At 42.3% G+C, this 13,603-nt stretch overlaps 1 protein-coding gene across 2 annotated transcripts in view; it reads left to right on the forward strand.

Annotated features, from left to right (window-relative positions):
• Positions 1-13,603, forward strand: part of LOC141009275 (spectrin beta chain, non-erythrocytic 1) — a 105,081-nt gene that overhangs the window by 86,911 nt on the left and 4,567 nt on the right. For both annotated transcript variants that reach the window (XM_073481792.1, XM_073481790.1), the window contains 11 exons: positions 1-247; positions 1,121-1,251; positions 1,479-1,683; positions 1,781-2,155; positions 2,255-2,341; positions 6,441-6,598; positions 7,125-7,263; positions 7,364-7,448; positions 7,535-7,731; positions 8,310-8,410; positions 8,949-9,003. The exon at positions 1-247 is cut by the window's left edge and continues 32 nt beyond it. In XM_073481792.1, coding sequence (XP_073337893.1) covers positions 1-247; positions 1,121-1,251; positions 1,479-1,683; positions 1,781-2,155; positions 2,255-2,341; positions 6,441-6,598; positions 7,125-7,263; positions 7,364-7,448; positions 7,535-7,731; positions 8,310-8,410; positions 8,949-9,003 — 1,780 coding nt within the window. The remainder of the gene's footprint in view (positions 248-1,120; positions 1,252-1,478; positions 1,684-1,780; positions 2,156-2,254; positions 2,342-6,440; positions 6,599-7,124; positions 7,264-7,363; positions 7,449-7,534; positions 7,732-8,309; positions 8,411-8,948; positions 9,004-13,603) is intronic.

A 13,603-nucleotide genomic window follows, 5' to 3' on the forward strand; every position in this document is an offset into this window, starting at 1 on the left:
GCGATTCGACGACATCTTCGAGCGCAGCCAGCACGTCCTGAGAGAGGACAGCCCGACGGCCGAGGGGATTCGCCAGCGGCTCGCCGAGCTGCAGTCGCTATGGGACCGGATCAAGAAGGAGACAGAGAAGCGTCACAGCCGCCTCAGCGAGGCCCACGAGGCCCAGCAGTACTACTTCGACGCCGCCGAGGCCGAGGCCTGGATGAGCGAACAGGAGCTCTACATGATGTCAGAGGAAAAGGCCAAGGTGAGGTCCACCGAGACCACCAGAGAGAGTTTTTATTCCTTTTTTATATCTTGTGTGCTCGTTTAACTCGTCGGGTGAGTTTCTGGTGTTAATGAACATTACAGCCTCACCGTCATGACCACACGCCTTCAGTCTTGTTGTTAACTGATGAGAACTGAAGACGATGAGTTGAACACATTCAGAGTGACACAGATGAACCTTAAACGTCACATAAAGGTGCGTTCAGGGTGGTGTCGGTCTGTGCGGGTATAAAACTTCCTTCTTTGTTTTAGTTTTGGTTCCTCAGTGTGTTTCTGTCACAGTGGTTCAGTCGGTTTGTGTTGGTGTCGGACTGTTTCTGCTCGTATCTCCGGTCAGTACACGTTCAATACTGTGATTTAACTCTGATAACTGAAGGAAAAGATGATCTATCTGTGAATACAAGAGACGCTTTCAGTTATTGATCTGAGAGTCATTGAGTTTTGGTTTTACAGGTAAAACTTTCAGAAACTTTACATGTTCTCAAAGTGTTTTACTACTGAACTGCACAAATGGACGCAGTCTGTAGTCAGTAGATGATTTTTTTAAGGCTTTTATTGACTTTTTTTGTCTCTCTCGCTTTGTTTTACATCGTCTTCTCCCATGTCTTTTTAATCTGGTTCTCTGCTATTTTTGTCCAGAGAACATTATTATTTCTGTCCATCCCTCTCCGTCTCTGTTTTCATGACTCTGCATTTTATTTTCCTGTCTCTCTCCGGCTCTCGTTTCTCTTTCCTTATTCTTTCGTCTCCCAGACCTCAACTCCTGAACCGGTTTGTCCTCTTTCTTTCTGTTTCCTTCTGTCTCTGTTGAGCAACACAATAAGAAGAGATTATCCGTCTGTGTGTCTTTCAGGACGAGCAGAGTTCGGTGGCCATGCTGAAGAAGCATCAGATCCTGGAGCAGGCGGTGGAGGATTACGCCGACACCGTCCACCAGCTGTCCAGCACCAGCCGAGGCCTGGTGGGCGCCGAACACCCCGACAGGTGAGGAGGGGCTCCACAGGTGTAACGTAAAGAGACACAGTCAGGATGAGGACTGTTGCTTTACTTTCTTTTGCATGTTTGGTTGTTTGTCAGGAGGGAAATAAAGAGGTGGAGATCTTTTCTAATAAAAGTAGAAAATGAAAGTCTAAGATGAAGAAAATAAGGATGAATGAAGAGTGAAAGTGAAATGAATGAATAACTCTTCATTGTTTCTCCTCCTGGTGCAGCGAGCGTATCGGGATGCGTCAGTCTCAGGTGGATAAGCTCTACGCCGGGCTCAAGGATTTGTCAGAGGAGCGTCGGGGGAAGCTGGACGAGCGTTACCGTCTTTTCCAGCTCAACCGGGAGGTGGATGATCTGGAGCAGTGGATCGCTGAGAGGGAGGTGGTGGCCGGATCCCACGAGCTGGGACAGGACTACGAACACGTTACCGTTAGTACAACTCACATCTTGTTACATCCTGATAATGTGCATCGTTGAGTCTTGGAGAGTTTCTTTGGTGTTAATCTTCCCGTTCTTCCTTCTCCAGATGCTGCAGGAGCGTTTCAGAGAATTCGCCCGTGACACCGGGAACATCGGCCAGGAGCGCGTGGACGGCGTCAACCGTCAGGCGGACGAGCTGATCAACAGCGGCCACGGCGACGCCGCCACCATCGCCGAGTGGAAGGACGGCCTTAACGAGGCCTGGGCCGACCTGCTGGAGCTCATCGACACCCGAACGCAGATCCTCTCCGCCTCCTACGAGCTCCACAAGTTCTACCACGACGCCAAGGAGATCCTCAACCGTATCCTGGACAAACACAAGAAGCTCCCGGAGGAGCTGGGCCGGGACCAGAACACAGTGGAGACCCTGCAGAGGATGCACACCACCTTCGAACACGACATTCAGGCCCTGGGCACACAGGTACAGTCAGAGCATCATTGTTGATGTCTGCATCAAATGAAATCTGTTCTGTGTGTTTCTGACCCACCTGGATCTTTTCCTCCATCCGTTTGTTTTCAGGTGCGGCAGCTTCAGGAGGACGCGGTCCGCCTGCAGTCGGCCTACGCTGGAGACAAAGCTGACGACATTCAGAAGAGAGAAGGAGAGGTGAGCTCCACTGAAACAGACTCAACACCAGGTTACTTTGAATTCAATCAGTAAATCTGAGCCTCAGGATCTCTTCACAGACGTAAAATCTTTTTTTAATTATCTGACGTATTACACCTTTTTGTACTCTTCTTAGTAGTTTCCATGTTTTTCTTACACGTAAACATTTGAAACCTCTTCTTACTGATTGAATTGAAAATGAATTGGACGCAGCTCTGATGTTAATGAAGTCACTGTGAAGGCGATGACCCTCATGCATGCTGCACTGCTGCTGCACTAACTCTGCGCTGTTCCTTCGCTCCTGATAGGAAAAAATAAAGCGTTATGATTTGCAGGTGTTCAGGTCCGTTTTCAAAGAGAAGAATCTGCTATAACATAAATAATAAACTTGTTCCAGGTTGATCAAAGATGCCCAAACGTATCGTTCTGTTCTTCAAGTCATCAAAAGGGATTTATTCATAACTGGAGATGATGAACACATAATAAAATCTTACAGGACATGGTCAAAATACAGGAAACACCATGACGAAGTCTCCTTGCTAATGGTTCTGTAAAGAGAGAGAGCGTCAGTGATTCTTATGAAAACACTGCGGACTAAAACTAACATGAGAAAACAACCGTCTTGATAAGAAGGTTTTTTAGTTGAAAGGTGATTTTATGTTTTAAAACCAAATATCTGAGGCTAAAGCTAACGTTTGACTGTAAAAACAGTGGACAGAGCCACCGAGACGTCACCCACGGGTTTCTGAAGAGCCAGAATGAAGCTCAAAGTGGGCGGTACCGGCCTTCTTGGCAGCAACTGACTCCACCTAACTCCTGGGCAAAGAGGTGGAGCGAGTCTATTTAGTTAAACAAGCCAGACAAGTCACGTGAAGACATTCGACAAACTGCCAGAATATCTTACTGTACATTAGCCACAAGAAACAAACAAGAACCGGAACAGAGGGTGTCCATGTTTGTGGTCAGCACTCACCAGATACTCAGTTTCCTCCTGTTGTCCTGCAGTGTTTCATCTCCCCTCCACTCAGCAGTCAAACAAAGAGTCACAGCTTGTTGCTGCAGACAGGTTGAGAAGCGAGAGTGAAGATAAATCCACTGTTTCAATCCCAAAAGTTAAAAAAACAAACTCCGACTCTCCTCGACTCCGGGTGTTTATTCCCCCAGAAGCTCCGAGCTCTGCCCCCCGGCGGACTCCTCCAGAGCTCACCGACATATTATTTGCCGAATGGAAAGTCAGGTGAAGTCTCGTAGTCCACAGAGCATCTCTGGAGCTTCACAGTAAAACAGAGTTGCAGCGTTCTGCTGAACAACTGAAGCAGCTGGAGACTTGATATAAAACATCAGATGTCTCCGTGCAGCTCGTCTGCTGTGATCACAGAGATCAACCTGATCTGAGGAGACGTTATTTACACCCTTTAAGCTGAAGTCTTCACTGTAGCTGCTGAGCTAAAAGCGTTAGCATGCACCCTGTCTGAAGTGGGTGCACGAGCTCGACCGCACGTTGAGGGTGTAAATAAACTGGACTACAGCAGACGAGCTGTACGGAGACATCTGATGTTTAAATCATCTCCAGCTGCTTCAGTTGTTTAGCAGAATGCTGCAACTCTGTTTTACTGTGAAGCTCCAGAAATATTAAAACCAAACATATGTCTTATTTTTGTATGTCTTCCTCAAGTGTCCTCATCCATCTCTGTAAGCGCTGTTTTGCATAGAAACATTTTTTTCTCCTGATTCTGTAAAGCAGGACTCGAGTCTGCATCTGAAACAGACATTTTTTAGAAAATGTTGGCGAACGACATAAACTTCACTTCCACCATGTCGTGTCAGAGCTTCTTGTCTCCGGACGATCAGAGTCAACTGTTGATGATGATGAGCACTGAGTGTTTTTGATGGCGTTGTGTTTTGACCATTCCCTGTATGTCCATTTCCCTCCATATCCTCCCTGTCCACCAGAAGAGAAAGGGAGAGGTGAGACTCCGTTTACCAAAAACATTGGCTTTGCATCAGCGTTCATTTTGGCTGCAGTTTTAGACTTTCTTGCAATACTTCAACTAAAATGTTGATTAATTTTAGCAACATTTTAGTCGTTTTCATGCAGTTTAGTTCTGGTCTAGTCTCAGTCACAGACCTGGTGATTCACACGTACCTGCAGGGTTTGTTTTCTATCTGACTCAGATCGCTGTGCGGGTGAATGTTTACACAAACTCATTTTTTCTCATTGAAAACTTACCTGATGCCACATGAGTTCCAATAAGTTGTAAACTCCACCCACCTGGGCCTCTGAGGAGGTGAAAACAAACGCTACAAGTAGTTTGAAAATACAGTTTGAGTCTGTTTGGTCAGTCAGTATTAAAACCTAGACTTCAGGCCTCTAGCGTTCAGCTTCTCTCAAATCAATTCAGGATCCATTTTAAATATGTCATGGCTGCCCACAGCGGTGCAATCGAATGTTTTTGTTCGCATTTGCTTAAATTTAGTCGCTTCTTTAGCTGCCAACGAATCGCTGCTTGCAGTCCTGTGGAGCCATGTTTCCATTAGCTTTAACAATGTCTCAGTGTCAGATGGGTCTGTGGCTGAAAGTGTTACTGAGAGGGAGTGAAGAGATCTGTGTTCATCACTGGAAATCGACAGTTCAGTCTACCTTATAGACTTTTTATAGAATATTAAAAGCAGTCATTTCGCAGCTTGTGAAGCTCAGACGCTTTGACTTGTGTTGCTGCTTATGGTAGAAAAAGTCTAAAGAGATGCAGGTGCATTTCAGAGATGTTTAGCCGTCATCTCAGCTGCAAGTGTCTGTACTTAGCAGAGGTAAATTCAAGTCATCTTAGACAGTTAATTCTTAATTGTCTATTCACAAGCAGTCGTTATCTCCACATTCACATGCTGATGGGGGTGAGGAGATAATTTGATGACTTGATAAGATTTTAATTCCCATAAATGGACTCTAAATGCTAAATCAGAGTTTATAGACATCTGCTGAATTGTTAGAAAATAGCTTGTAGCGGTCTAACCATAATGTCTGTGCTAATAATCTCCACTGTCTGGTAACCTCACTCGCTCACTTAGCTAGTAGAGGCCAGCATTAGTACGCTAACAGATTAATATAGCTACCTGGTATTTAGCTTGCTAACCATTAGCTGAAGTTAGAGGACTAAACTCCTTGTAGTATCGTTGACTTAGACTGGGAACATTGTTGAGTGGATCTACAGATACTTCTCAACAAGCTGCTTCAGACGGCAGGTCTGCTGTTACATGGAGGATGGTGGTACGATCCCTCAGTGACACTGAACCTTTTCATTTAGTGAATTATTAAAGCAAACTGTCTCTTTCATGTCTGATTACATGACTAAAAATTTTCAAAAAGCAATGAAAAGTTTTAAATCCTGCACCAAATCTGCAAACAGTGTTTGTACTCTGTAATAAAATGTGATTTATTTTACTTTATGAGCACCAAATTAACCAGTTTGTCAGTTGCTGTTGAATCCCAGTGAGATTTACATAAAGATGAAACTACCTGACAATCTTCATCACATTGATTCACATAAAAATCCAATCCATTTCCTACAATAACACATTCAGAGGGTTATTAAAGGGAAAAATATCAAATCTCAATTATGGTCTCACTATATACAGCATATTGTCATGTTGCCCTCCCCGTACATGGTGGATGCTTTTGCCTCTATTTGAATTTGTTGATTTTGATCTGCTTTTGTCCCATTTCTTTCTTTCCCCGGGCTGTTCTGCTTCACTTCAGTACCCTGGACCCGTGCGACTGATTGCACAATCTTTACAAAGACTGAATGTAAATGGTGGTGTCGTCTGCATAATGAGATATACAGTAATAAAACTAAACCTAAAATAACACAACAAATATAAAGCATGTTTTCATAAATGAAAACAAATCAATAAAAATTGATGAAATCATTTTGAAATAAATCGTTTGTGATCACTCTGCTGAGACCGCTCTCAGATGCTTCTCCATAAAGTGATCAGAAGAGATCAAACTTCAAACTAGATGGTTGACTGACTAAATGAAAACCAGGTTAAACAGTGATGACTTCTGTTGGTTCTGAACTGTCTGTCGTCTCGTCCCTCTCAGGTCCTCGAGGCCTGGAAGAACCTGCTGGAGGCGGCGGAGGGCCGCCGGGTGAAGCTGGTCGACACCGGAGACAAGTTCCGCTTCTTCAGCATGGTGCGCGACCTGATGCTGTGGATGGAGGACGTCATCCGCCTGATCGAGGCCCAGGAGAACCCCAGGTGAGGACAATGAGTGTGTGGGATCTTTCAACCACAGTTCATCCTCAAGTTGGCAAAAATAAATATGCAAGGTCTGATGACACTCAAAGAATAAAGGCATCAAAACCATTTGGTTACGTTGAGGTAAAGATCATGATAAGGCTTAAAAAAATCTCTGCTGACTATCGGCTTCACACCAGATTCACAACCTGGTCTCCTGGGTGACAGTTCTGTGACTTAAACGTACAAAATGTAATTTCTGCTGCTAGTTTGCTGAGTGTTGTCTGGGGAGGGAGTCAGTCAGGTGCAGATCCAGACCTTCTGGAGGAATAAACACCTGGAGTTACATCAGATTCTGCTCTGATCCGGAGCTGTTTACTGACGGGAGGAGAGCTCAGAGATTATTTTTTAACTTTTGGGATTAAAAAGTGGATTTATCTTCACTCCTGTTTATCAACCTGACTGCAGCAGTGATCTACAAGCTGAGTATGAAAGTTGTTACACATCGTTGACGTGGTGTGTTCGTGTGTTTCTTGCTTGATTTTAGGGACGTGTCATCAGTGGAGCTGCTGATGAACAACCACCAGGGCATCAAGGCGGAGATCGACGCCCGCAACGACAGCTTCACCGCCTGCATCGAGCTGGGAAAGACTCTGCTGGCCAGGAAGCACTACGCTTCAGAGGAGGTGGTTTTTAGGAAGATGCTCGTGATGTTTTGTACAGTATGATTCAGAATTTTCTTATTTTTCCATCTTTAACTCTTCTCTAAATGTTTTCTCCCCTCAGATTAAAGAAAAGTTGTTACAGTTGACGGACAAGAGGAAAGACATGATTGACAAGTGGGAGGACAGATGGGAGTGGCTGAGACTGGGTGAGTTTAGTCAGGACAAGTTATTTACAGAACGTGAATTAGCTGAATAAATCTGGTTCAACGTGAAAATGTGTGTGTGTGTTCAGTCCTGGAGGTGCACCAGTTCTCCCGGGACGCAGGTGTGGCCGAGGCGTGGCTGCTGGGTCAGGAGCCGTACCTGTCCAGCAGGGAGATCGGCCTGAACGTGGACGAGGTGGAGAAACTCATCAAACGCCACGAGGCCTTCGAGAAGTCGGCCGCCACCTGGGAGGAACGCTTCGCCGCTCTGGAGAGGCTGACCACGGTGAGACAGAAAAACAAGACAAACAGCCTGTTCTTGAGGAGCTGTAATATAAAGCACCTCTTTTCTTTGTTGTTGGAACATTTTATTCACAAAAATGTTTGCAGAGAGTAAAACAGTGATGTCACACTGCCGAGCTTCAGCCCTCAGACAACAGCAGACAGAAACAGTTTTAGCAGAGTTAGTCATCGTACTGGTGTCACAGTCATGGAGATATTAGACAAGATAATATTATGTAACTAAATGATACTGTGCTCAAATGTTCCAATAAAAAAATGAGCTGATAATCCTCTCAGTAAATTAGCAGCCATCATGACGAGTGGACACAATATTCATTTTGCTCTTAGTTATATAACAGATTTGTGTTCACTTTCATACCAAATGTAAACTCCATCTGCATTATTATATTGTCCATTGATTGATTGATGTTTGACTCTTAAGTCAAACAAGTTTTTTGTCCGGCAGCTCATACATTTATGAAACATGTGAATTCACATCAAAGATTCTCTTTCATGACTCATAAGAGCTGCTGAAGAACGAATCTGTGGTTTCTACATGAGGCTGAGTGTGTTTGTGTCCAGATGGAGTTACTGGAAGTGAGAAGAGCGCAAGAGGAAGAAGAGAAGAAGAGACAACCTCCGCCCACTGAGGCCCAGCCGGGCGACGCTGCAGCTCAGCAGAGGTCAGAGTGTGTTTGAACTGACTCGCCACTGATTTATGATCTCTTATTAAAAGTGAAAACGTAACGCACCCAGAAAGAAGGAGAAAGGTGCATGTGAGGATGAAGTTTGTGACCTCATCAGGCCGGATGACAGAGGGCTGTGATCCGCACACAACATTTAGAAATACAAAATATTTTACAGTGAGAGTCATCGTGAGCACTTTATAGAAGAACAACAAACAAAATGATGGATGAGTTCATTATGAAAGCAGTCATCAAGTGCAGGTTTTTATGGAAGAGGGTTAGGGCTACGTAAAAAAAAAATATATATGTATATATAAATATATCTGAGTCCAGACATTTTTCCTCTGAGAAAAAAAGTCAGAATTTTTAGTTCAAGTCAGAATTGTGAAAAGTATGTATGTATTAAAATATGTTTTTTACAGTGACCCTAATCCTCTCCCATAAGTCTTGTGTGTTTCTTACTAAGTGTGAAATCCAGGTGTGTGATTGTGTGTGTGTGTGTGTCTGACTCTTTGTGCACTGTGTGTGTTTGCAGGGAGGGCGAGCCGGTGTCTCAGAACGGGCTGCCGTCCGATCAGGAGTCTCCCAGGGTTAGTTATCGCTCGCCTGCCTACCAGAAATACAGCAGCACCCTGCAGAGCCGCAGGCCTACAGCAGCACCCTGACACACACACACACACACACACACACACACACACACACACACACACACACACACACACACACATGCAACACTAACCTTTGACCTCATACACACACACCATGACTGAGTTGTGTTGTATCCCTCCTCCTCAAACACTCCAGGGAGCCGCACATGAATATTTCTGTGTTTATCATTTGTCTTCAGAGTTTATTGTTTGCTCTTCCTCGTCACTGATTAATCATTTCTTATTTTATAAGTGGAATGCATTTCATTTTAAAGGTGTCACATGCCTCAACATATCCTTAACTTATGACAATCGCTTTGTTTTGAATTATTAATATAATTACTTATCAAAATGCGAGGCCTCTAATAAAAATCTAAGTAAGAACAGGCGACAGGAAGCAGTGAGACTGATGGGAAATGAAGTCTTAATTTGAGTAAGAGGACCAATCAGCCTCACCATGGCCTCATTGTAATAATTAACCAAAAGTAGCATGTAACTGTAATGAAAGGTGTCCATGTCCACCTGGATGCTCCTCTCCAGCACTGATCAGGTGTTTTGGAGGAAGAAGCAGTTTTGATCCCTGCTGTTTGTTAAAAACATGGAGAAAGACGGCTGTAGCGTCAGAGTCTCGACTTAATGCTTTCTAAAGAGACATCTTAAAGTCAAGTTTACTGCTCACTGACATCTCTGGGTGAGAATATCCTGAATTTAGCAAAACAGGTAGGATAGATGGAGCTCGGCAGATTTGTCAGTCACACTCCAGAACATTAGCTTCTTTGACTTGTGGGATGATAATTTTCCAAATCAACACCAGGACCGAGGTGAGGAGTGAAATAAACTTTTGAGAGCTAGTTTCTAAGAGAACTGCTCATTTAAATGTTTTTGGGAGAGATATATTTTACATTTTCATTTCCCCTGAAACAAAGATCCAGTTGGACACAGAAATGTATTCAGTTCTGTTTCTGCTTCATAAAACTGAAAGAGAAGCTTCCTACAGAGAGAACTGAGCACAGCTAGTCACTTATTGAAAGTAACTTAATTACTTTATGTCCCCATGTCCCCTTCCAGTTTGTTGATTTGACATTTTGTCTCCTGGAGAGAAAATACTTACTTTTAATCAAATTTGGCCTCAGATACATTTTGTCCAACAGAAATACATCGCTTACTCATTTTCTTAAACTTACCAAACATTCCTTTTTGGACCAAAATAGTTCAATAAAAGACATTAGAAATAGAGACGGTGGACCGAGTATGAAACAATGGCTTTGCTCCAAAATGAAGCTCTTTAAGCTAAAAGACCAAACAGACAAGCAGCACATGAGCAACATGAACACAAAGTGATATTAATGATTGAAACATTTCAGTGTTACATGTTGAGACGTTTAGTGAAAAGGTATGAATCCTCGTCTGGTGTGAGTGTGAGAGTGACTGTGTTACATTTGTGTGGGACCACAAAACACACATAAATACACAAGAAGCCACAATTGTGTTTCCATCCATTCCTCCTTTCATTTTTCTTTTTCCTCCTCCCTTCCTCCCTCTGTCCCTCTCAGCTCGACACTCCCGTCATCCTCTCCCCTCAGCTGTTAATGTTTCTGCTAGTTTACGTCATCATTTATAAACTCACCTTCTGGAACATGAACACCTGAGAAGACCGCCAACAAACACACAACCTTCACTCTGAAATCAAGTTTTAAAGCCACAAACAGTCACTTTCAAATCTTTTCTTCAGTTAAATTTTTGGATTTAAAAGGATTTTTGTAGATTATATTTATTCCCGAATGTAAATGATTGCGTCGTCTGCATAGCGAGATATACGGTAATTAAACAAGACATAAAATCACAGCAAATATAAAGCATGCATTCACCAATTACAACAAATCAACAAATTATTTTAAAAAATATATTGAGGTCATTTTCAAATAATTGATGTCTTACTTTTATCGTCTTAAAATAAAGGATTTTAAGCTGCTATAAGAAGAATCTTTATTTTATTGTATACAATAATAGTTTGATCATTTACACTGACAATCTTTAAATTGTTAAAATTGTAATCAGTCACAGATTTATCAAGAGTTGAATTTCAAAATGCTAACCTTAGTGGTTTTAAACAAAAATTGTTTCTTAAATAAAGTATAATGTTTTTTGTGTAGACAGCTATTTGGTTAAAGTTACTTTACAAGTGACCTAAATTAATGAACTCTTACTGTATCTACCTGCCCCTGGTGGATACATATATATTTCATAGAGTGCAGTATGTGTACCACCATGTTCTCCATCACACATACGACATCAACTCTATGGAGAGTACATTCAGCTAACAGCACACAAGTTTCCTCATGTAAAACTGATTAACACATTATTTCCTCTCAGAGTTAATATGTTACTAACATAGAACAGATTAATAATTGCTTAGAGTAATTATAGGTCCAATTAGTAATTAAAAATTGTATTTGTCAGAATTGACTTGAACTAATTCCAAAAAAATTTAAGTTTGTACTTTGACATGTTCACATCATCAGCGTACATACTGACCATGTTTACATCCATCTTCAGAATCAGTCCACTGCTTCATAAAAAACTGATCCTCCATGAATCTATACACATCTACACATGTCCCTGTGTGTGTGTGTGTGTGTGTGTGTGTGTGTGTGTGTGTGTGTGTGTGTGTGTGTGTGTGTGTGTCCATCCTCCTCATTGTATGTACTCAGTTTCACTCTTGTGTCACTGCGACTCTGTACTGTATTATCATTATGATCAGTCTCTGTTGTGTTCACGGTTCACTGTTTTAACGTCTTTATTTCTCTTCATGGTTTCTTTTTGCATGTCCATCCAGCTCCTTCACACTAACACACATTCCCCAATAAACCCTGTCAGAACCAATCAGTGCACTCAGACCCACTCTGGTTTGTCTGTCCATGTGTTATCCATGTGTAGTTGTGACTTCTCTTCATTTACAGTGTTGTTGTTCATGTTTTTTGTTGCATGCTGTCACCATTATTAGCATTTCAGTTGAGTTTTCTGTCAATGTTGTTTTTCTTCATCTCATGTTCTTCATCGATTTCCATCCTGGGGCTGTCGACAAAACCTTAACACATTTATTTACATAGAACTTATACTCATATCACCAATCAAGGTATATTTATTATTTTACCAATGGTTTTTTGGAAGTTAGTTGCCTCTATATAGTTGCTGCTGTTACCTGTCAAAGTGGTTGTTATTTTAAAGCAGCAAAATGTGACTTTACTGAGAAAGAGTCGACCCCACATTGTCAAATACTGACGCTTTGGGTTGGCAGCTCAGGTCAGACACCAGCCTGAAGTGTCAGTGAAGGAAAAATAGAAATATGGAGCCATAGATGGAAGATCTGTCTGTTCTGTAGTTTATTTTCTATATATATTTTTTCAACATATAAAATACCACTACAGTATTATTTTAAAGTAAAGCTCACTACAGTTTATATCAGATCTTTTGAAAGCAGCCATGTTGGAAAAAGACAATGGAACAGCTCAAATTTCAAACATCCAACCAAATTTCCGACCGTGTTTGAGAGCCAGATCATTGATCGTTCAGATAATTAATCAGGTGTTGTGACCTCAGACAAACAATCTTGCAGGAATTTGGCTGTTGCTTAAATGCACGGGGCCGAACCGATTCGAGGTTAAAGTCTGTCCAGCTTTGCTTTTTATATCTGTACATTTAGTTCAACTCATTAAGTGGTAATCAAGAAAAAATGTAATGAACCTGAACCATTTTGCAGTGTGTTTACAGTAATCAGGATTGCTCCAACACTTTAACACGTATGTAACACCTCCAAGAACTGTTTATTGTTTGAAAAACTTCCAGTAAGAAATCTCTGGAAGGATCCAACCTTTGATCAGCTGTCAGAAAAAGTTTTTAGAGTTTGTCCGACCCTTATCCAGCCCTCCTGATCAGTCGAGCCCTAACGGTTTCCAATAAACGCTCACATGATTGGTCTAGCCTTCACCAATCTCTAAATAAAAGCTCCCAGGATCGGTCCAGCTCTTGCAGCCCTTCAGTTAACGCTCCCAGGATTGGTCCAACAAAAAGAGCATCCACGGTTCGTCCAGCCCTTGAAGAGCTCAGTAACAGGGTAATAAGCATCCGGTTGGAGTGGGTGTGGTGTGAAACAATAAAATCTGTTTTGATACTAGGCCAATCGCATCTCCCCTCACCAATAATGATGCCCAGCAATGAGTTCCAAGCAATTTTATGAATAATTGTTTGAGATTTTTTTGTGTTTTTTGTTCTTCCCAGCTGCTGGCTTCTCCCTCCTCTCGTCTTTCTTCACACTGTCCACCATGTTGTGTGTTCTGAAGTGATGTTGTGATCTGTTGTGCATGTCCTAAAACCTGTAATCAGTGCATGATCAGTACCGTGTTACCACTCTGTGTTTTTTTCTAATCAGTACTGGAATCCAGCGCTGAGCTCATGCAATTAAATGCTGAAAAAACAAAAAGCTTAAAAATGCATTTAAAGGCTGTTTAAAGTCGGGTTCAGCTGAGTGTCTGAGATTAGCTGG

Source organism: Pagrus major, chromosome 15, assembly GCF_040436345.1.
Source record: "Pagrus major chromosome 15, Pma_NU_1.0".
Classification (NCBI taxonomy): Eukaryota; Metazoa; Chordata; class Actinopteri; order Spariformes; family Sparidae; genus Pagrus; species Pagrus major.